Source organism: Micropterus salmoides, unplaced genomic scaffold (genome assembly GCF_014851395.1).
Source record: "Micropterus salmoides isolate LMB-PRFRI ecotype aquatic unplaced genomic scaffold, ASM1485139v1 Ms_hic_scaffold_11, whole genome shotgun sequence".
In the NCBI taxonomy this organism is placed as follows: Eukaryota; Metazoa; Chordata; class Actinopteri; order Centrarchiformes; family Centrarchidae; genus Micropterus; species Micropterus salmoides.
The window spans coordinates 25,602,294-25,625,124 of record NW_024040152.1 but is presented as its reverse complement, the minus strand read 5'-3'; the positions used below and the strand labels follow the sequence as shown (position 1 = coordinate 25,625,124).

Here is a 22,831-nt window from a genome sequence, read left to right as displayed (position 1 = left end):
TTATTATGAATAAACCCCTTTTAACAATATTGCCTTTTGAGGAAGCAGTTTTTTCATGCTACAAATAATGGAATCGTCATGTTTGTGGGACTCTAGTGTTAGTGCTAGTGTACTTATATATGGCATATGTGCAGACAGAACATACACACAAGCATATATTTGGATAAATAGAACAACTACAAAATACATGTTCCTGTTTTAAATTCACAAAAAAAGAATGGACAGTATGGAAGTTAATAGAAAATGTGTAATACTGCAAGCTTGCAGTCTTACTATTGAAATTCAGACAGCTGAAAAGTTGCACTCTGTCTTGCACTCTATATTCAGCACCAAACAACCTGAATAGAAATATTGGGACAAAGCAAAATCAGAATTGTTGGTGCTTTATGTTTTTATGTTTTCATTTTACCTTTGGACCTGCGTGCCCAGAAGAAACCCATGAAGACAGGGAGGGATGAGTTACTAAATGACCCAAATGGGCCCAAGGGCTTTAAGAAAGACCCTCAGTTTGAAGTGACAATTCTTGTCAGAAATTTAGGTGTCGGTCAATAGTTTATAGACTGTGGTCTTATTATTATTAATATTATTAAAGTGGTTAATGATGGATGGATGGATAGATGATCAGTCTTTTGTTCTCTCTCCTTTCTTTTGGTTTATCTTGACCACTAATTATTATTGGTCATTAATTATTATAATAATTATTAAAGCAATTTAAATGTATGTTTGACTGCCGAATATTTCTACTTAAAGAATCAGAACCAGTGCCACAAGTTTCTTATGACATGGAGACAAGTGTCACAAATCTCTGAGGAAGGTTTGTTGAAACAAAATAGTTTAATTCAACAACATGTTACGGCCCCTCCCCTTCCTGCTTCCTTCTCCTGAAGGCACGGTGACCTAGTGGATAGCACTGTTGCCTCATGGCAAGAAGGTCCTGGGTTTGTGGAGTTTGCATGTCTGAGTGGGTTCTCTCTGGTTACTGGGTACTCAAAGACATGTTGAGTGGTGACCCTAAATTGTTAGGCTGTCTATGTGTGGCCTTGCTGTGGATTGGTGACCTGTCCTGTCAGCTGGGATTGGCCCCAGCCCCCCAAAATCCTGTACGCAGGATAAGCAGTTGATGATGGATAGATGATTTGTTCTCTCTCCTCCAAGGCCGGCATCTGTGTCTTTCTTTTGGTTTATCTTGAACACACACGCACACACAGACACAGTCATCCCTTCACTCATCCATTAACTGCTGACACAACTGATATAATAAATCATATCTTTGGCATGTAAACCTGTTGTCTCACCTCCTTTTTGTCATGGCAACACTTTGGGGAGTTTTGAGGTTGCCCTTCAAAATACCATGGAAAAAAGTACAAAACCACAACAAATGTCTCAGTAGTGAGGGTGCCCTGGCAGGTGGGAGGGGAGCCTTTTACGTAACAGGAGGCTAACTGTCTGCTAACTGCTAAAAGCCTACAGAAAGGCCAAAAACATTACATTGTCAAATAACATTATCAAAACCAAACAAACATTTATTTAGCTTATTCCTAGTATTTTCCATTCTTAATGCTGTTGAATTCAGACCTCAGCTTCTTTATGGCCTCTGCTTTTCACATGTCTATGAGTTTGCCTTTGCCAAATTAGTCTTCAATCTCGCCTTTTACCTGGACCACATAATCAGCAGTCTTTGTGGAAAAGTCTCTGTTGGAGTTCGGTTAGGCTCAAATGTAGGACCTTTTTGCTCTCGCCTAAGGAAACAGTCTTATCTACAGACATTAACCCTCATTACAATGTGACTGAATTTTGAATTACAACATAACCTTATGTTTTTATGAAGCGTGAAACTTACAGATATATGACCAGTGTGCCAGAAGAGGGAGACAAGTTTAAGGAAGGAGAAAAGTTAGACAAGGGTTTTGGAAGATTTTATTTGATACAGTTGGTCAATAGGTAACATAAGTTACTACAGCTTTTGCCATCATGCATTGGTCAAAAGTCACATTGTCAAAACTCTTCAAGTAGTCAGCAACCAGAAGTGTATGTGAACCAAACCAAAATATAACCAAAATATATTTTTATTGCTTTCACACAAAATGCATTCAGTGACCACTTTTTTTCTGATTCCTACTGCACCACCTGCAAAACAATATATTTGCAGCACAATTTTCAAACGCTAACAACCTGTGTCCAAAACTCGGCAATGATGTAGAAAAAGATATGGAAGAAATGTCTGATATATTCTTGTTTCATATACTTTAGTAAAGTCTATAAAGTGAAAATATGTTATTCTTATTCTATCATGAAATACCAATTTATGTGAAAAATCATTTAAACATCAAAGTTCAGCATTTATGTAATGCTCCCGGTTGTTTGTATTTTCTTTTTGACAATGACTGAGATCTGTTGCCAGTGTTTGGTCAAAAAAGTTTATTTTGAGACATGTGGGTGTGTGTTTTTGCGGTTTGAGTGAGTTTTGGAGGTGTGATTAACTGTTTGACGTAGATGTCGGTAAGTTAGACTGTAAAGGGTGGCTTCAGTTTTGACGAATGCTTGTTTGCAATAGATTTTTTTTGTTTGTTTGTTTGTTTAATATGTTGAAACATTGCTCTCTGGTGGCAACTTCCCTAAAACAATCTAGATCGACAATCTTTCAGGTCCCCCTTGCACTCGATGACTTCTTGGATCGACTGTGCAGGTCTTACTTTTGACAGTTCATTGTACAACAATGGCCGGATTAGAGGGTAACGTTACACAACCTATTTCTAATACAAGCAGCGTACCAGCTGAAGGATATGACAAGAAATGTATTTTCTGCAAGATTGCCAACAATGAAATTGCCACGGACCTTCTTCACAGTGTGAGAATATTATAATAATTAAACAATATTGAGTGCCAAGCTAACTAGCATTAGCCTGTTACTTTTGTGTGTTCAGAAGCTGCGTAATTACTCTTTTAACACATGGAAAAGATGGTAACGTTAGCTAATGTTTCATTTTTGTTCAGGCTATGTAACTACAAGTTAACTGCACATTTTTATTCCGTGTTATAATTTATAGTTTTATAGATTTGCTGGTCTTTTGTGTGTGCCTCATATTTCCACCTTTTAATACATGGGGTTATTGTTTCACCCCCTGCAGGCAGGTGCCATAGACTGTATAAAACAATGTGCGAGTTCGAATCCAGCTTGACGTGATTTTGTAAAAAGTCTATTTTCTTTCTTTTTTTTTTTTTGCGTATGTGGCTATAATGTAGTGCTCACTTATACAATCATGTAGATTAAAGATGCGATTTGAAACTCGCCAGGAATATGTTTTTGAATGTGTGACGAATCTGGGGAAGGAGACAGTCCGCAGCTGCTGTTCACAACACGCGCACGGCAACCAGTGGGGCTACATCACCTGAAACACACCACAGCTGTAGGAGACATGATAAAGAGCTGAAAATGGCCTGCAGTTAGCTGATGACAATAGTGAACACTAGAGTCCCTTTCCAGGCCTGAAGCTAATTTATTAATTGGTATTTGCTGATGTATGTAACCATCTCTGCTGCAGGATGAGGAGATCTCATGTTTCAGAGACATCAAACCTGGAGCTCCCCACCATTACCTGGTCGTCCCAAACAAACACGTTGGGAACTGTAAATCACTGAGCAAAGAACACATGCCCTTGGGTAAGTTTTAAACTACACGCCTTATTACTGTTGCTTGACACTGACAGTGCATTGCTAACTAATGCTGTGGATTGAAACGCTATCTTATCTCTTAAATATGAATATGATGAATACAATATACTTGCTCTTTTATTTATATAAAGTTTTCTTTTTAATGGTAAATAGTCTTGTGTTTAAAATGGAACGTCCATTTTTGTTGTCATACCCAGTGAAGCGGATGGTCGAGATAGGGAAGGAGATCCTCCAGAAAAACAATGTAACAGACCTCAGTGATGTCAGGTGGGCTATATTTGTGGAATATCTTGTAGTTCATGGCTCTTCACACTGATTGTTAGTAGTGGCTCATGAATACGAGTGCTACAGTGTGATTACTACAAAGGGAACATCCCCAAAATGTTTTAGATAAGCAGCTTTTGTCACTTGCTGACATTAACCCTGGGTCAAGGGCCAGTTCAGTTTTTCTGTTTACAATAGTGACAGATGGAATATTTTGTGGTGAATCATAATCAATCACAGTCAACAATAGTGATTCAATTCAATTTTATTTATATAGCGCCAAATCACAACAACAGTTATCTCACAGCACTTTTAAAAAAAGAGCAGATCTACACCATATACTCAGTGATGTTATTTACAGAAGCCCAACAATTCCCACCAAAAGCGAGCACTAGGCGACAGAGGCAAGGAAAAACTACATAATATACACACAGAGGTACAGACAGTAAAGGTGATGTTGCTATAGACTAAATGACTAAATGAGAAATGGTATAGATATGTATAGTGTTAATGATAATAATCGTAATGTTAATGATTATAATGATTATAATAACAATAATAACAATAGGACTAGTAACAATAGTTGTTGTAGCAGAGGGTTTCGAGCAGGAACATGGGCGCAGCAGGTGACCCGCAACCACAGATCCAGACTCCACAGCTCCAGAGCCAGAAACATCTGCAGGAAGTGATAGTAGGAGGAGAGAGGAGAGGGACGAGAAAGCACAAGACTACCGGAAAGGGAAGAAGTTGTGTTAGTTACATGCAATAATGGGATGAGGTTGCATACAGAGGGAGAGAAAGTAAAGGAGAGAGGAGCTCAGTGCATCATAGGAAATCTCCCGGCAGTCTAGGCCTATAGCAGCATAACTAAGGGATGGTTCAGGACTCACCTGAGCCAGCCCTAACTATAAGCTTTATCAAAGAGGAAGCCTACTCTTAAATGTGGAGACGGTGTCTGCCTCCTGAACCCAAACTGGAACCTGGTTCCACAGGAGAGGAGCTTGATAGCTGAACGCTCTGGCTCCTAGTCTACTTTTGGAGACTCTAGGAACCACAAGTAACCCTGCATTCTGGGAGCGCAGTGCTCTGGTGGGGTAGTAAGGTACTATGAGCTCTTTAAGATAAGATGGTGCCTGACCATTAAGAGCTTTGTAGATAAGAAGAATGATTTTAAATTCTATTCTGGATTTTACTAATTTAGTTTTACTACATAGTGATCAACACTATGCCTGTCTAGACTAAAGAACAAGAAAACTTTCCACAGTTAGACAGGTGCTGATAAACATTATCATAAAATCTACTTTAATGTAGTGTACACTATGAATGTAAGTAATCTAAAGGAAACTGTTAATAGATAATCTTGTGAAATTCTAACTGTACTGTAACTGATTGTTTAGCTTTGGTAACATTTGTGTTGCTCTGTTAATGTAACCATTGAACAACTGGCACTAATTGACCATCCTCCCTGTTGAGCAGTGAGACTATGTGCAGTAAAGCCTTTTTGTTTTTCTTTGTCTGCAGGTTTGGTTTTCATTGGCCCCCATTCTGTTCTGTGACACACCTACACCTTCATGTCCTGGCACCTGCCAGTCAAATGGGCTTCATGTCTCGCCTCTTCTACAGACTCAACTCCTATTGGTTCATTACGGTGAGCCCCTTCCTCATTATTTGTATGTATAATGTAATTGTACATCAAAAAAACATACCATGTGAAAATGGAAATTCAGAAAAAGCTTTTTTTCCTTATCATAAAGTATTAATATCTTTCAGGCAATATCGTTTAAAAGTGTAGTTGACCTTATTTACATTTAATTTCTGTTGTCTTGCAGGCAGACCAGCTGATTGAGCTTCTCAACTCTAAAGGAGAGACCAACTGATCACTTGTTTTTACAGTACTTGACTGTGATGAAAGGACTGAAACATCCACCTTCTTGCAGATGTCACGTTGGATGACATGCACTCACATTACGACGCTGTCTGTCTGGCCAGAGCTAATAACAGTATTTTAAACTGGTGACATGTTCAGCAAGAGAGCACTTAGGATTTTTCAGCCTGGAGGCCAAATAAAATGCTTGATTGGAGCCAAATCTTGTTTCTTGACAGTTGACATGTCGTGTCACACAAATGCTCTAGGATTACAAGTAAGTAGGTTTTACAGAAGAAGTTAACTTAAATCTCCATTAATCTGCCGTAATAAAAATGTGTTTAGTTTATGGTAACAGTGTGATTCAACTCTGTTAATCACCAAAGAAAATGTTTAAGGCATTCTTTCTGGTTTCTCAGATGTCTGTGAAGATTCTCAGTCATCCAGGTCATAGTTATCCAACGAAGGTTAAAGTCAAGGGCAACTGGACTTGATTGAAGATACTGGAAGACGTTTTGTCCCTCATCCAAAGGACTTCTTCAGTTCTGACTGACTGGCAGGGAAACTCAGCTATTTAACCTCAGTGGGGTCATTTGCCAGGGTCATTGATACTGCTGGTTCGTTAGTGCTCCTGGTTGCTGTAACGACAGTCGTTAGGACTACCCATGGCCAAGACTGAAGGGCCATCGTTGGTATTTTCACCTGAGACCTGAGGTTTGTTGAGTTACATTTATTACATTTATTCATTTAGCTGACGCTTTAATCCAATGCGACTTACAATTGCTATACATGTCAGAGGTCGCACGCCTCTGGAGCAACTAGGGTTAAGTGTCTTGCTCAGGGACACAATGGTGAATGTCTCACAGTGGGAATCGAACCCAGATCTCCCACACCAAAGGCAAGCATCTTATCTATGCCCAAATGTTTCCTGGGAAGTGATGAAAGGACCGCATTGTAAGTGGGGGATAAGTGGTGGCGTAGACCGCCTCCTCTGTTCAACGACGGCTTCTCAACCCAGGTGTAGATGGCTTCCTTGACACCTCTTTCAAACCATCCATCTTCTCTGTCTAAAATGTGCACCTGGTGGTCCTCAAACGAGTGTCCTCCGTCATTGAACAGAGGAGGGGGTCTACACCACCACTTATCTCCCACTTACAATGCTGTCCTTTCATCGCTTCCCAGGAAACTCAACAAACGTAACCTATTGGCCTCAGGTGAAGATACCAACGATGGTTGTTCAGTCTAGGCCACGGGTAGTCCTAACCACTGTCGTTACAGCAACCAGGAGCACTAACGAACCAGCAGTATCGACGATCCTGGCAAACGAGCCCACTGAGGTTAAATAGTAACCAAGTCCAGTTGCCCTTGACTTTAACCTTCGTTGGATGGTTTCTCAGATGTATTGAGATGACTTGTATAATTTTCATTATCGACATTTCACAGCCAGAAACGACCGTATGATTCACAAGTTGTTTGATTTCCTGACATGCAGGACTGCCTTAGTGCTTTGCAGATCTGATTTCCTGCATGCATAACTGAAATGTATTTAAAACTCTTAGGAAAAATTAATTTCTATGATTCCGTATGACATAACATTGGACCGCTTTATATACCATGAGTTCCTCAGCTATGTTAAGTTATCTCTGTACTGATGGGCATTTTGTGGCCTAGCTGACATGGGCCAAACACAGAGTAACATCTTTATTAACTATTTACAAGGCTTCTTTATGGTGGAAGCAACTAAGTCATCCTCTGACACTAAGTATGCTTAATGATCTCAAAAAGCACTGAAACACAATTAGGTATTTTTTAGGACATGCTCATTTATATTTGATTTGATGTAAATCTTAAGATTGTGACTGGTTGGTGCATGAAGTGAATACTATACTACTGTATAATAAGGCACGTAAAGAATGAAAACCATACTGTATCTACTGTACGAATTTGTATGCACTTAAGAATTAATTTAATTTAGAATAAATAATGTGTTGCTGCTTCTCTGTGTGTTTCTAATGTAGAGAGTTTTAGATATCAGTTTACACTCTCTCTCCAAGTCATTAGTTTAATTCCATCGATTAGTATTCACAAAGCACCTCCAGTAACAATAACAGACCAGACGCTGTTTCTTTTCTTTCTTTATTATAATACCATAAGATGTACTTGCAAATTGATCAATTTACTGCTGACTCATGCTAAAGAAACTTCCATTAGTTTGCATGGCCATTACTTTTAATAGCAGCAGATATTATGCCATCTATTAGTCTGTGCATAGTTTACTGTGTAGTTCTCACTCCATTAAAGCAGCATTTCAGTGTGGTGCAGGTATACAAAGTTTTAAACTGTAATGACGTTGCCTGAATTACAAAGCACACTTAATATATAAATACATGCGCTGAAGCACCGAGCCAAGTCGGATCAAGTTCATCCTATAGCACCATATTGTCTGTCACAGGCAGCCTCATGTTCTCTTTGGCTTTGGTTCACTCTGACTTCATTTCAGCTGCTCACTCCTCCACTTTCCTCACATGAAAAAGCTAGGGAAGAAAATATTTAGTTATTTAGACCAATGTTGGTTTAGCAACACTGAGTGAAATATGAAATAATGTAAATACATGAAAATGTACTCTTTTTAAAGTAACTATGTCACCCTAGTAACCACCACTAAAGGAGGGCAATATTAGGCATATCTACAGTATATCTGACATATCTCTTGTTAAGTTTCAACGTATGAACAGTATTTCACCCTATGTTGTAAGTTTTAGTTAATTGCGTTGAAAACTCGCATATCAACATGCTGATGACTTTTTTTTTATTGCTGACAAATGCTGCTAATAGGCATTTTGCCTGGAATGACCCAAATCTGTAATCAATTAAGTTTATAAAAGATTAACTTATATCCGTCCGTTTCTTTCAGGTTTACTTTTTCTACCTCCTGCAAGTATCTGCACTTTGGACAGTAGATTTAGTAGATCTTGCGTTTTTAGCATGAGGAGAAAATGCATTAGCACGCTTAAAGTACATTCCTCAGGGAGGTGGTGTGTTATCAGCTACTGAGGTTTCTTGTGTAAGCAAGAAAAAGAGCACTTTTTTTCTAAATAAAATGATTGCAATCCCCCTGCTATCTGAATACTACAGTGAGTGATGCCATGAAGTAGCTCTATACTTCCCTCTGCTAGTACTTAATGTAACATGGACCAAGGCATAAACAGTAATCCAAGTTTCTTGTCACTGCAACAGAGCGATAACTACATGGTCATCCTGCCCCTGCCACAGCATCTCCCCCTCAAAGTCAACCAGCCTCTGCTTCCTCGCTCGTAGAAGAATCCCAACCAGTTTATTAGAGATAGTCACATAATGCTCAAACAGTTTCCCAAATTCAACAGTGATAACTTTCCCATCGCTGTCGCTTCCATCCCCATCTTGGTTTCTATGTTCACCGATGTTCCTTATCACCTCACACAGCTCCTGAACCTCGTTGCTGATGTGTGTGTGAGCATCCTTCCCTCGCTGCTCCGTCAAGGAGCCCTGCAGGGGCCTCCCGTAGTCGTCCTGCCCTTTCTGAGGGACCACCATACTGGGCCTGGTGTCTTGACTGAAGGGGTTCTGCTTCTGGTACTCCTGGTGCTCATTGGACCACTTCTGCCAGTTCTCCTTTAAGCCTTTCACAGAAACAATGCACACGGCAGTGTCGTTGCTTAACTGAGCAGGAGCTGGGGCATCATCTTCAGCTTCCATGATGGCAGTGCTCAGGCTGTTTGTCGCCATCACTGGCTCTGCTGAGGAGTAGATTACATAACTTTAATTTCTATGGGAATACTGTTGTAGCCACTCACTGAATTGTAGCCCTTCCCTGTGTTTATTGCTTTGTTATTTAAAAAAACAACTACCTAAAATTAAAATATTTGGCTTTCAAGCTTAATGTTATTTTTCACCTAATTATCATTCTACTGTTATGTTGTTGGTGTGCTTTTGTATCTGTATAGGAATCTATTAAACTGATGACTGAGAGTTCAGTGATGCTTTAGCACACACTCTCAACAACAAATGTAGGCTAACTGACATATTCCTAAAAACGAAAGTAGAAAATCAATATCAGTTCATCATCAAAACTAGAAGAAGGGAACACCCTGCTTTGTCCAGTAACCTAAATCTATTCAACCTTCCAGAGATTTAGAGTAAACGATTATCAAACGTGATCCAACTTACATGTCAAACACCGACTCACTCGATCCTTACTTCACCTGCAATAATGTTTCATTGCAGCCAAAGTGCAAACAAGTCCGGTTGCATTGTAACTGTGCAAGTTTACAATACAGCAGCACTGCTGACAGCAGCAGGAGTGCTTTTCTGTCCCGAGGCAGAACCACTCTGATGGACACCAGTGTCGGCCAGTGGCTTGATAGCGAAGATCCGGGCAGCCAATCACTGGTTAGACGGGAGACAAGGTGCCTCCGAAGTAAAGCCAGATTACAGCCTGGAGAGGAGAGAGGAGGTTACCTGAACCTGATCCGAACATGCAAGTGCAGAATAGAGTTATTGATAACAAGAGCTTATAGGTCACTTTTTAAAAAAACAACAACCAACCAACTAGCAAACAAACAATATAGTTAGTTAAATGTGAACAAAGTCACCAAATTACATTTAGATTAATCTTAAATTAACAGCAGTTAATGGTAAAACTAGTTAACCACCTGTAGATATGAATAAAAATGCGCACATAAACAAACAAGCACAGGCAGTGTGTTAAATTAAACTGAAAGACAAGACCTCATTCTTCTCCATTTATGGTGATTTGGTCCCCAAGCGGTACTTTTGTTTTCAGGGCCCAGTTTTAAACCGGACGAGTTTGAATCCGCAACAAATATGGCGACCTCCAACAAGCGAACATGCCTCCAGTATCTACTACATCTGGCCCAAGATAATTTGGACTTCAGGTTGCCGGTAACCTTCATAAACTACTCTCAGTTTCTATCTAGCTCGTACTGTGAGTGTTTAATGTGAACTGGCCGTGAAAAGAGCAGGATTTGGAAAACAGGAGTCCCTCGGTGTGCTGTGTTAGCCACTTGCTAACTACGACAACAGCCTCACCTGTTATTACTACTGTAAGTTAAATGTTAGCGGTGGGATTAGATTTTATAGACTTTGGTTTCACGTGCTTAATCACATGATAATAATACATTAACACATTTCTCCACCTGACCTCCCCCCGTGTGAACGCGTATCGACGTGCGGATAGACGTGTAACGTTAGTTCACACTTGCACCGTCACTATTTCTTATCATAAATGTAACGTTATACTTAACTTACTAACTGTTATGTGAATATGACCAATACGCATAATAGCACAAGGAGACGTTCATTGTATATATTATAGACTCGATCTGCAGTAATGCACACTTGTAAATAAGCAGAATCATGCTCTGTTTTGGTGATGTCTTATATATATTATTTAAATATAAATATAAATTTCTATACTCCAGTGATATCCTATTCATGGCTCAATGTGTTTGTCTGACTGGGATCGTCACTGTTTAAGCAGCCCACCTACAAGGTTCACCTGCCAAACACCAAGGCAGCGTTATGATTGCTCTGATAGAATTTTTTGATTGCTGAGAGTTTATAATCTAAGTAATACGGTTACATCTCTCATGTGCGACGGGGTGTCACAGGGTTTTTACGTCATTTTTGGGCTTCACTGTCCGATCTCTGGCTTACCCCCTTGGTATGAACTGGGGGTTTGGAGTTTGAGCGAGGTGGAAATTTACCTGACAGCAAGGGTTGAATAAAAATATTGCATTACATCATCTACATTATCTAAGTTGTATGATCTTGCATTTCAAAATATTGACCCATACCAGACAAAGTTCACAACATTTTGACCTCTCCTCCAATGAGTTTGACAATTTTTTCTTTAATCTGTCTCTCTTAAATCCCCTGACTTCACGAGGGTGCACTACCAAATCATTAGTTTCCCTTTAATCTGCCCGTATGTGTATATTTTTCAAATAGATTGCAATGCATATATCAGCATTTGTGATTTATGTGCTCATTCTTGCAGGAGATTAAGGCTTTGCTGTCTCTCAGAGGAAAACCGTTCCATCCTAGTCTAAACTTCAAAGAAAAGGTTTGCAGGTTAAATGTATTTTAATTCTTGTCCTAATGTTTTTCCCAGCTGTTTTAAATAAATCGATATGATGGTGGATGATTTGACAGCTACCACATTAGAAGGTTTCTATCCTGTAGACTAAGGCTGAACAGTTCATTATAAATGAAGTATTATGGTGCTACCAAGATGCCCCGGCCTACAAATCACATTCTGGGAATTGTTGGATGTCTGTAAATAATATTATAAAGAGATTATGTTGTAGACCTGCTCTATATGAAAAGTGCCCTGAGAAAACTTGTTTCATTATAATTTTTGCATATCGTTCAGACCCAATGTAGACCCCACACTCACTCGTGTCCTTGCTTCTTCTCTCTAGTCCCCTTTCTGGTGTTTGGATGGTTTGTCTGAGGAGGATGTCCGCGGCATCATGGCCAGATCTGTTTGTGCAAAGTAAGTGTTTTTCGCTTTGTGTGAACGGCAGTGTTGGCCCTGCCCGCAGCTGTAGCGATGGAATGACCTCAACATGTAGCACCTATTGCCTTTAAACTTGATCTGTGCCTTGTTACATTGGCAGGGTTTTCTGTGCTATAGTAACTGTAGCTGTAGTTTATGTTGCTTTATCGTTACAGGTCTGCATTTGAACTATGGGGCCACGGACAAACACACAGTGAACTCAAAACATCCCTCTTGAGCTACCCAGCAGAGAACATGGTCTGTTGTGCTACGGTGCTGTTGTGTTGGACAGACCAATCCCTGCAATTTTAGGAAAACATTCATATGAAACAGAGTCTAAACTAATATGTGCTAATTTGTGCTCTTTCTCCACGCACCCCTGCAGTCACCATTCATGCACAAAGACTCAACTTACAGAATCAATGTCTACACTTTCAACAAGACCCTGGAGTTTTCAGACAGAATCAAAAGGATAGATGTGAGTATTTAGAAGTTTGTGTGTGTGTCTGTGTGGAAATGAATGACTGAGTGAATGTGAAAACATATAAATGTATGTGTTGTATGTGCATCTTTTAACGTCTGTCTGTGTGTGTGCAGAATGTCAAGTTTTGTAATCTCTCTCCAGGCTATGGAGTATCTTACGTTTGAAGGTGCAGTTAGCCTGAAGAGCCCCCAGCATGTTTTCTGCTTGTTGGAAGATTACGGCACAGACCCCAACAACATCCCTGAGCATCCAAACTACATCTATTTTGGCCGATGGGTGAGATACATTTCACTGTCTGTTTATGTTGACTAATAAGGGTTGGTCTGCAACTGAACACCTTTAATCTTTACACACTTCTGTGCCAGATAGCGGATGGACAGCGTGAACTTATTCGCTCCCACAGTGTGAAAAACAGACACTTCATAGGAAACACCAGTATGGATGCTGGGCTCTCATTCATTATGGCCAACCACGCCAGGGTCAAAGAGAATGACCTCGTCTTTGACCCGTTTGTTGGCACTGGTGAGATAATCCTATTACCGACTCTCATACACATGTGAAGCTACAGGCAGTCATACACGTGGAGAATGCTGTTTCAATAAATAGATTCAGTTCTTTGTCTCTTGGTCTGTTTTAGGGAGCCTGTTGGTAGCATGTTCTCAGTTTGGAGCCTATGTCTGTGGAACAGATATTGATTACAACACTATTCATGGAAAAGGTAAGTTTGGTTTACTCAGAGCTGACACGGCACATCATTTGTAGTCTCTGATATGTTGGGTTTGCGGCTTCATTTTTAGGTTATATTTGAATTCACATATTTCTGCAGGTCATTACTGTGTTCAGGGCCAACAGTGGCAGGACCATGCTCTGACTGCTTTCCAGATTTCGTAAAAAGGGCCTTTGTCTTTCAGGAAGGTCGAGCCGTAAAAACCATAAGTGGCGTGGACCTGATGAGAATATCAGAGCCAACCTGCGGCAGTATGGAACAGAGAAGATGTATTTAGATGTAATGGTGTCTGATGCATCCAAGCCTGTGTGGAGGGAGGCTGCTCTATTTGATGCCGTCATTACTGATCGTAGGTCTAGTCAATTAATTATTTATATCTGTAAACAGAAGATGTAACAGACAACTATTAAAATTTTAGGCAAGCTGAGTGTGAAAACTTGTGATACATGTATAGATAGCTTTTGTGCTGCGGTTGACTTTCTTTTTATTGTTCTTGGTTTTGTAGCAATATCGATGCAGTATTTCAGCAACCATGTGCCCCAGCTACACCTGTGCAATCTATTGCATTTATTTCACAAGATCAATAAGATCTTTTGTTTTTCTTGTTTGTGATTCCTATGTGGTCCTTTTGTTGTCAGCTCCGTATGGTATCCGTGAGTCCACAAGGAGAACAGGTTCCCACAAAGATAACACTAAACCCCCTGACGGCATGTAAGTTCATCTGATACTCTATGACTTAATGACGAAATGAACCTCAATTAGTTCCAAGGCATGAAATAGTGATTACTAACTACAGTAAGGCCATATTTTACTCTAGAGCAGGGGTATTTTACTCTAGAGCAGGGGAAATGTTGTGTTTGTTATCTTTTTTTGCTCTGTTCTAAACATGCTTGTGTATATTTCTTCTGCCCAGCTATGGAGAGTCTCATGTCCCTGTCTCACAGGCATACCACCTGAGTGACATCTTCACAGATCTGCTAAATTTCGCTGCCCACCACCTGGTCATGGGCGGGAGGCTCGTCTATTGGCTGCCTGTCTACAGACCAGAGTGAGTAGACAAACCTTTATGGTGTCATTCGCTGATAATATAAAGGTCTTCAGAAGGATGCTACAGTCACCAGTTCAAACTGCTTGCTCTGAGTTTTAGGCCAGGATTGAAAAATGCTGTAAAGTTTGAATACACCAAAAATAGACACGTTAATAGATTGGATTTTGTTAATTGATAAATGTAAAGTGAGTAAACAACATTTTGTGTGAACACCCTTTGCTTTCAAACAGCATCGGTTTTTCTTGGTACACTTGCACAATGTTTTTGAAGGAACTCAAGGTATGTTGGCCCAAGCATCTTGGAGAACTACCCACAAGTCTTCTGTGGATTTAGGCAGCCTCAGTTGCTTCTCTGTCTTGTCATGTTATCCCAGACAGACTAAATGATGTTGAGATCAGGGCTTTGTCGGGACCATACTATCACTTCCAGGACTCCTTGTTGTTCTTTACGCTGAAGATAATTCCTAATGACTTTCACTGTATTTTTGGGGTCATTGTCATGCTGCAGAATAAATTTGGGGCCAATCAGATGCCTCTCTGATGGTATTGCATGATGGATAATTATCTGTCTGGACTTCTCAGCATTGAGGAGACCATTAATTCTGACCAAAATCCGACAATGTTTATTTCAAATTATGACTCATCGGTCCAGAGTACATGTTGCCATTTATCTGCACCCCTCTTCCTGTGTTTCTGTGCATAGTTGAGTGTCTTGGCCTTGTTTCCATGTCGGACGTCTTCCATGAAGGCCACGTCAGCTGACAAATTAAGTTGACAATTATTATTCTGTTGTTGTTGTTTAAAAACATGTCTTGGTTTGTGGAAATTTATATTTTGATTTTGAAGTGTACTTTGTCCTCATAGGCTTAGATTGAGAGAGATTTTTGCTGAAGTGTTGCTTTTCTCCAACTAATACTTTGCATCAATAGGGGGCAGGCTCATACCATAAACCTTACCAGGTTTGTTGTCAGCAGAACCTACAGCATTTTTGACTATTTTTGGCCTAGTTAATTCCCCAATTAAGCAAACAACATGAAGCAAAGAAGCATTATAATGTAAACATGAGTACACTTTATACAATCTAATTACTGCATATGATTAAATTTGGCTTTGTAAATGAATCAAGGGATAATGTAACACAAACTGTAGTGAATGTTGACAAATAAGTTAATGAGGTGCTGAATGTCTTTGTAGCTCTTTCAGTTTGACGCCAGTAGATTTACACACTAAGGACTTTTCCACTTGGGATTTTTACCTTCCAGCGTTTCCCTGAAGCACAATTCCATTCTCGCTAACATAAAACATTGTACTGCGTTTGTAACCACCTGTGTAAATGACACTGCAGGATACAGGTGTGTTGAGGTTTTCCTAAACCTCAAACCACAACTGACAGCTCCTTTATATGTTGGCTCTAAAAGACGGCTCCTCTGAAACAAAGTTGTGCATTGTTAAATATTCTGTGCATTAGCAGAAAGCAGAAGAAAGTGCTGACTGTAAGTGCAGGTGTAAAGACAGCTGCAGCAATGGACGTAGGGGAAGAAAAACCCTGCAGGGCGTGATCTCCCTGTGGTCACTCTGGTTTTTAGTATGTATGTGAGATAAAGAACAAGAATAATAACACACTTTGCAAAACTCTGGACATTTGCTGGTGTGTGTGTGTGTGTGTGTGTGTGTGTGTGTGTGCATCCATACATATGCATGAATATGCGTGTGGTCTTGTGGATGAGGCCGTGCATACATGTGTGTCATCATGTTCACACATTTGTCTTTGCTACTCATCTACCGGCCCTGGACTCTGTGCTTGTCAGAGCGCCATGCCAAAATAAACGTCTGAGGCCAGGCAAGTCAGAAATGTGAACTGTCTGTCTCTGTAGTCTGACCTCTGTGTGTGTGTGTGTGTGTGTGTGTGTGTGTGTGTGTTTCTGCACACAATCACATGTGTGTTTTGGAATATGTGTGTCGGTGTATGTAAGCCCAGACGTAGTCTGTCTCCTGGGCCTAATCTGGGGCTCTACTGGGGAGATATCGTGTTTCTGTCACCCCACATATGTATGTATCTGCATCTATGGCTGTGATATAAACAGTGGGGATTGTGTGTGTGTCTGTCTGCTTCATGAGAATGGGGAGGGGATGTGTGTGTGTGTGTGATGACAGGTGACACAAAGTCCTGTCAGCAAAAGACGGCGTCTAGAACCAGGTCAGACCCCTTAAACTCTCTTCCCTTAAAAAATAAATGAAGGGAGAAAAAGTATCAAGACAGATGATGAAATATCCGTCATCACAGCCATAAAGTGACCTAATTACAATATAAACGAGTGAAGCGAAGAAGTAAGGTGATACGTGTGTCACTGAGTATGAGTGAGCCATGTTTTTATTTTCAGGTCAAAACTTCTTATAAGTTGCTAGAGGCCACTGCTTCAGCATCAGATTGTGCATGTTGTGAAGTTGAGAGCACATGTACATATTAGCTGGTTTTTAAATAATATGGTTATAATTTAAAAATGTGTTTGGTGCATTTCAAATAATTTGTTTTGTATAAAGTAGGGCTGCAACTAATGATTATTTTCATTATTGAATAATCTGCTGACTATTTCACGATTAATAGGCAAATCATTCAGTCTATAAAATGTCAAGAAATTGTGAAAAATGCTCATCACAATTTTCCAGAGCCCATAGTGACGTTTTCAGATTGCTTCCTTGGTCCAACCAACAGTCCAAAACCCAAAGACTCTTCATTTACTATCATAAATTACAAAGAATAGCAGCAAATCCTCAATTGAAGAATTTTTGCTTAAAAAATGCCCGAAAAGATTAATTCCATCCATCGTCAACCGCTTATCCTGCATGGGGGGGCTGGAGCCAATCCCAGCTGACATCGGGCGCATCCAGTCCATCGCGGGGCCACACATAGACGAACAACCACTCACACCTAAGGATAATTTAGGGTCGCCAATTAACCTAGACTGCATGTCTTTGGAAGGTGGGAGGAAGCCGGAGCACCCGGAGAGAACCCACGCAGACACGGGGAGAACATGCAAACTCCACACAGAAAGGCCGGGGCAACCAGGGTTTGAACCCACGACTTTCTTGCTGTGAGGCGACAGTGCTAACCACCGCACCACCGTACCGCCCCGAAACGACTAATTGATTATCAAAATAGTTGTCGATTAATTTTCTTTCGACCAACTAATTGAATAATCAGCTAATCGTTGACGCTTTAGTATAAAGTACACTTTACACCATATCAACAAAATGCCTCATCGGTTGAAAGACAACCCCTGCCCCAGCTTAGACGTTGACACTTGCTCAACAAGTCGGGCTCCAGAATTACAACATGGCTGCATCACCGCTAGTAACCGTGACAACCAAACATCCTGTCGCCGCAGAGGCCCACATGTGGCCATGGCAACAGGGCTGACAAACAGTGTCGGGCAAATCTGGCTTCGAGTTGGGACCGTTGCTACTGCGATGGTGGTTAGGAGAAAGTCCTACTGACACAAAAATGCAAACACATACATCATCCGCTGTTAATAGGCACTAACCTGGCCTGGCTAGTGACGACAGAGCCAGCAGTCGACCTGTCAGGTCAGAGTCACTTTTTCCATCTTCAACTTTGCACAAAATGAGCTACCTTGGCTTTGCCAGCCATGTTTACACTGCACTGGTCAAATGTTTAATGATTTGATTGGTGAGAGGGAAACAGAAAAAGGCATTGGGGGGAGAAAGACGGACACTGGAATGAGTGGCAAAGAGAGTTAGCAAAAGTTAGGTAGTAATTTTGACAAGATTATTCTGTTTACTAGCAGCATTTATATGGCCTTTAGACAAAATAGTTTTTTTTCTGTCTCTCTGCTCCTCACCTTACAGAGACTGTAACTGTCTCTGTGTTCCCTTTGCAGGTACAGTGAGGAGACGGTACCTCTTCATCCATGTCTCCGGCTCATCAGTAACTGTGAGCAGACGCTCTCCAGCCACACCTCACGACGCCTGATCACCATGGAGAAGATCAAGGAGCCTGAGGTGTGTGCATTATACTTTCAAAATGCATTTGCATTACAACTGACAACTCGATCAACAGAAAATTCATAATTTAAAAAAACAACAATTTTGACTGTCAGCTGTTTCATTTTCAAACAAAAATGCCAGACATTGTGTTTCCAGTTTCTCCCATGTAAGAATATGTTGCTTTCTTTGTCATATGTTGGTTAACTGAATAATCTTAGAACAGAGTTAGTTTTGGTCTGTTGGGTGGATAAAACTAGCAGTTTGAGTAAGTCACCTTGGGCTCTGGGAAATTTAAAAACTGCTATTTTCTGACATATTAAAGACAACAATTATTTGAGAAGTACAAATGCATTCTGTGATTGTTGTTTGATTTATGTGCAAGGGAAAAACTAGTTATTTTACAGGTTTTAAAACATGCCTTCCGTCCTGATAAAGTTTACCATAAAATCTACTTTTCTTCACCCTTTGATTGGAAGTACAACTTCTTAAATATGCTGTTTTTAGTTAGTTATAAATGACAACATATCTGCACAGCACCAACCTGGGTGTGCTGTTTTTGTATGTGTGAGCATGAACAGCAACACAGATATGACTTAGTTTATGTAAAATGTAACCATGTGTGTGCCTGCGTGTTGTTTCATGTTTTTTTTTAAATGTCTAGTTCATATAATTGTTTGTATATATAACCACAGAAGTATGTGTCATGTTCATGTATGTGCATATGTGTATGGTTTTTTTTTTTACATGTCATCCTAATGGAAGTGATGGTGTCTCTCTGTCTGTCTGGGGTAAATCCTCACCATCTGGCTGTGATTGGCAAATTTTTTTTTTATACTGAAACCTGAAATGGCTTAATCACACTTCGCATGAAAAACAATCCATCTTTGTATCTGACATCCATTTCCACTTCAAAACCCCAAATTGCTCCCATAAAGGCCCTTGTATGACACGCACACACAAACACACAACTGTTTGATCTTATCTCGCTGGTATCTATGTCAGGTCGCAGAGTTTTTCCTTTCCACATAGGCCTCAATGGGCACCTATTTGCTCTCATTCACCAGGGTTCACAGCATAAATGTATTTGTATGTCTATGATACATGTACTTGTGTCCATGCTGTTTGTGTGTTTTGACAAAGGGAACAGCCTAATTGCTGTAAACGTTTCCTGTTAAACTAGTGCAGAAAAACCTCACATGGTCTTATTTATGCGGCGTGACATAACGTGTTAGGTGGCCATAAATGGCTTAATTGCACGATTAACATTAAATGTATATAAACCTCCACCTGTATGGTTGTTGGCTGAGTGGTTATTTCCACAGTTTCCAATCATTTGTAGTTATGTCCCTCTGTCCTTATTAATTTGGGGTCACGGTTATGTTGTCAGTGTTGTTGCCCAGGCTTTTCCCTCCGTGTGGTCATGGAAACTGTTTCCAGGTTGCTTGGCAGCGTCGGCAAGCAAAAGCGAGGTGTTGCTGACAAATTACAGGCCCGGCATTGGAGTCATCACTTCCAACTCAACTCACCTCATTATTCCTCTTCCCAGCATCTCTCTTCCTCCCCTCATCCCTCCGTTGACCAGCGGCTACCTTACAGCCAAGACAAACTGTTTAACTGTAGGGATTCATAACAGTTCATATACATTGTTAATATACACAAGCACAGTCCTGTTCCTACATGCAAAAAGTATGCAAACTTTGTGTTGCCAGTGTTATACTGACATGTAGTGGGGGTTACTTCATTGACTGGAAAAAGTAAGAGCTGTTTCAACTTTTAGATCCAAATTAACTTTATATTAATATAGTGTTATCACTTTTTTTAGTCTCAACAAATGCTCCTTTTGGGGGGGGGGCATAACTGGCTGCTGCCTGTTATCCTGATTTATGTTTGTTTATTTTATTTTTCTCACAACACCCTTTTAATACACTGTAAATTTATATAGTAAGATGTATCAGGAAGCTTGTTTTTTCTATTACAAACAGTTGAGGGTGAAAATTGTTTTTCCTATTCCCCTACATATGATGTGGCAAAATGGTTCTCACATGTAGACAGTCAGGTTAAGTGAGTTCAGTGTGATAACCTCTACATTTGTCTCTTTAAAGGAGTTAGACAGCCTGGCTCATCTAGCAGACCCACGCTTCAGCCCCTACCAGGGACACAATGCCTTCAGAGAGAAGTATTTCAGCGGACTGAACAAGAGGTGTGTCAAGGACAACGACAACAAATCTGACGTCAATGGAGAGTGAACAAATCGATGACCCAAGAATCGAAAAGATAAACAACTCATTGCAAGAAACAGGACATCATTGTCAATGGACTCAAAGATGGAAACAAACTGAAAACTTAACTTGTTATAGTCATAATTTTTAAAATCTTTCTCACTGTTTTAATTATGATGATTTTTTTTATGCCTGTGCTTTGCAAATAAAGGGATAAAATCCAAGTGCCTTTTCCTGAGTGCTTGCTATTAAAACTACAAGACAGTTACTACACCATGACAGTTGACTGCCTGAAGGGTAAATGCAACTTTTGTTTATATTTTACATTTATGTTATACATTTTATCACGGTGTAAAACGGTGTTTTATTAGTAAATGTCCATGAGGTTGGAGGCGCAATGCAACAAGGAAAGGTCAGAATCAAAGCACCAGAGACAGAGATATCCTGACTGTGAGTCACTAATGTAGCACTGGATCCTAAACTTCCCATAATGCTATTTGATAGCGTCTTTCATTACTCCCTCTATGCAGTCTTTCAAGCTCCACGCACCCAGTTTGTAACAGGCTTTCTGTTAAAATCTAAGAATTTTGCATAGTGTTCATGTTGCAATGTTCATTCACTTATTAAGGACAAAAGGCAAAATCATTTTCAATTTATATGACAGTAAATGCATACGCAAATGCAAATAATGTGAATTGTATTTCACTTTATTTCTGTGTATGTTTTCATTTAGGCACCTAAAATCTTCCATATAGTAACTGCCATTCATTCATTATTGTTATGCCTTTAATGCACATCTTATACAATAACTACATACTTCATTGTACCAGACTTATATTGATTTGATTTGCAAATTCAGTTTGCAAATGGCACAGTCCTGTTTAATTCAGACAAAGGGAGTATGTTTAGGCGAGAGAGGCCTCCCTGTACAGGCAAATGCCCAAATAACAGGGCGTCCCCACCTCCCCACACACCACTACAGTTAGTCAGCAGCTTTTGTTGTTTTCCAACCACAGTTTACATGCAGCCTGGCTCATTATTCATCTCCTGAGAGCGATGCAGCGGGCCTTTATGTACATTACCCCTCAGCTCTGTTTATCACTTGGGCCTCTGCCTTTCCACCACACTTCCCCGTTCGCCCTGCTTCACAGGGGTAGAGTTCCAGGCACCATTACATGATACCCGGCTCACCATCGTTTGCGGTGGGTGTTGTTTACAGTTCCCACAGTGCCCTTTAGTTGACTATCATCATGAAGCAAAATCAAATGATGCCACCAGACAGTTAGAGACCTCACCTTCCTTTACTTAGCACTTCGGCCCTCTCTCTGCATTTTTTGTCACATGAATAGCGTGTTTGCCACAACAGAAGACTCCTCTCTGTTGAAGATGGAATTTTTAGCAGTCCCTCTATTATTGTGTTTGAGGAGTGTGGTGTGTGTGTGTGTGTGTGTGTGTGTGTGTGTGTTTGCGTTGCCACAGTGCAGTGATAAACTTCTGTAAGAGCACTCCAATGATGCAGGCTATAATTACAGTAGGGAGTGGTGGGGGGGGTTCCTCTGTACACCATGTAATGCTGTCCAGACGTGGAAATTCTGCGTGTGTGTGTATAGATGTGTGTACTTGTGAGATCTGGTTTTGTTTTATGTTGGATCCTGACTGTAGCAGAGTAGATTCCTGGTGTAATTCAGTTGCAATAAAATTATTTGAGACCTAACCTGTAAATAATAAGCCTAGTCATATCTCAGCCATCTGTTTGGTCAGTCTTTATTACATTCTCTATGTCTCCATTTTTCCATTTCTTTCTTTAGTCTTCTGTGTACATTTGTGTATATATACAGGTGCTGGTCATATAATAAGAATATCATCAAAAAGTTTATTTATTTCAGTAATTCCATTCAAAAAGTGAAACTTGTATAATGTATACATTCATTCCACACAGACTGATATATTTCAAGTGTTCATTCCTTTTAATTTTGATGATTATAACTGA

The 22,831-nt window shown here is 40.2% G+C and overlaps 3 protein-coding genes across 6 annotated transcripts; 2 read left to right on the top strand and 1 right to left on the bottom strand.

Moving 5' to 3' along the window:
* Positions 1-2,603: 2,603 nt before the first annotated feature.
* Positions 2,604-6,155, top strand: hint3 (histidine triad nucleotide binding protein 3). The gene is made up of 5 exons (XM_038711988.1): positions 2,604-2,848; positions 3,543-3,660; positions 3,870-3,939; positions 5,458-5,584; positions 5,766-6,155. The coding sequence occupies exons 1-5, from the start codon at positions 2,717-2,719 to the stop codon at positions 5,811-5,813; spliced, it is 495 nt and encodes a 164-aa protein (XP_038567916.1). The 5' UTR covers positions 2,604-2,716; the 3' UTR covers positions 5,814-6,155.
* A 1,767-nt stretch (positions 6,156-7,922) lies between these two features.
* On the bottom strand, positions 7,923-10,659 carry si:dkey-29b11.3 (actin-binding Rho-activating protein-like). 2 transcript variants are annotated; one of them, XM_038711986.1, is made up of 3 exons: positions 10,568-10,659; positions 10,007-10,274; positions 7,923-9,576 (listed from the first exon to the last, which is right to left on the bottom strand). In XM_038711986.1, exon 3 carries the CDS (start codon positions 9,563-9,565, stop codon positions 9,026-9,028), a length of 540 nt encoding a protein of 179 aa, XP_038567914.1. In that variant the 5' UTR covers positions 9,566-9,576; positions 10,007-10,274; positions 10,568-10,659; the 3' UTR covers positions 7,923-9,025. The 2 variants fall into 2 exon arrangements, with proteins under 2 accessions (XP_038567914.1, XP_038567915.1); XM_038711987.1 differs by having other exon boundaries at positions 7,923-9,573.
* trmt11 (tRNA methyltransferase 11 homolog) lies at positions 10,621-21,065 on the top strand. 3 transcript variants are annotated; one of them, XM_038711983.1, is made up of 13 exons: positions 10,621-10,741; positions 11,859-11,924; positions 12,283-12,356; positions 12,536-12,617; positions 12,745-12,837; positions 12,985-13,119; positions 13,209-13,365; positions 13,481-13,561; positions 13,755-13,919; positions 14,209-14,281; positions 14,484-14,618; positions 18,517-18,637; positions 20,725-21,065. In XM_038711983.1, exons 1-13 carry the CDS (start codon positions 10,664-10,666, stop codon positions 20,866-20,868), a joined length of 1,404 nt encoding a protein of 467 aa, XP_038567911.1. In that variant the 5' UTR covers positions 10,621-10,663; the 3' UTR covers positions 20,869-21,065. The 3 variants fall into 3 exon arrangements, with proteins under 3 accessions (XP_038567911.1, XP_038567913.1, XP_038567912.1); XM_038711984.1 differs by lacking the exon at positions 10,621-10,741 and adding an exon at positions 10,766-10,902; XM_038711985.1 differs by lacking the exons at positions 18,517-18,637; positions 20,725-21,065 and adding an exon at positions 15,321-17,425.
* The last annotated feature ends 1,766 nt before the right edge of the window (positions 21,066-22,831 follow it).

Bases quoted from the DNA above. Each gene is read 5' to 3' on its own strand.
- hint3 (XM_038711988.1), top strand. From the start codon at position 2,717: ATGGCCGGATTAGAGGGTAACGTTACACAACCTATTTCTAATACAAGC. The intron at 3,661-3,869 runs GTAAGTTTTAAA...TGTCATACCCAG, and splicing joins CAAAGAACACATGCCCTTGG to TGAAGCGGATGGTCGAGATA. The intron at 3,940-5,457 runs GTGGGCTATATT...CTTTGTCTGCAG, and splicing joins ACAGACCTCAGTGATGTCAG to GTTTGGTTTTCATTGGCCCC.
- si:dkey-29b11.3 (XM_038711986.1), bottom strand. From the start codon at position 9,565: ATGGCGACAAACAGCCTGAGCACTGCCATCATGGAAGCTGAAGATGAT.
- trmt11 (XM_038711983.1), top strand. From the start codon at position 10,664: ATGGCGACCTCCAACAAGCGAACATGCCTCCAGTATCTACTACATCTG. The intron at 10,742-11,858 runs GTAACCTTCATA...TCATTCTTGCAG, and splicing joins ATTTGGACTTCAGGTTGCCG to GAGATTAAGGCTTTGCTGTC. The intron at 12,357-12,535 runs GTAAGTGTTTTT...TTATCGTTACAG, and splicing joins GCCAGATCTGTTTGTGCAAA to GTCTGCATTTGAACTATGGG.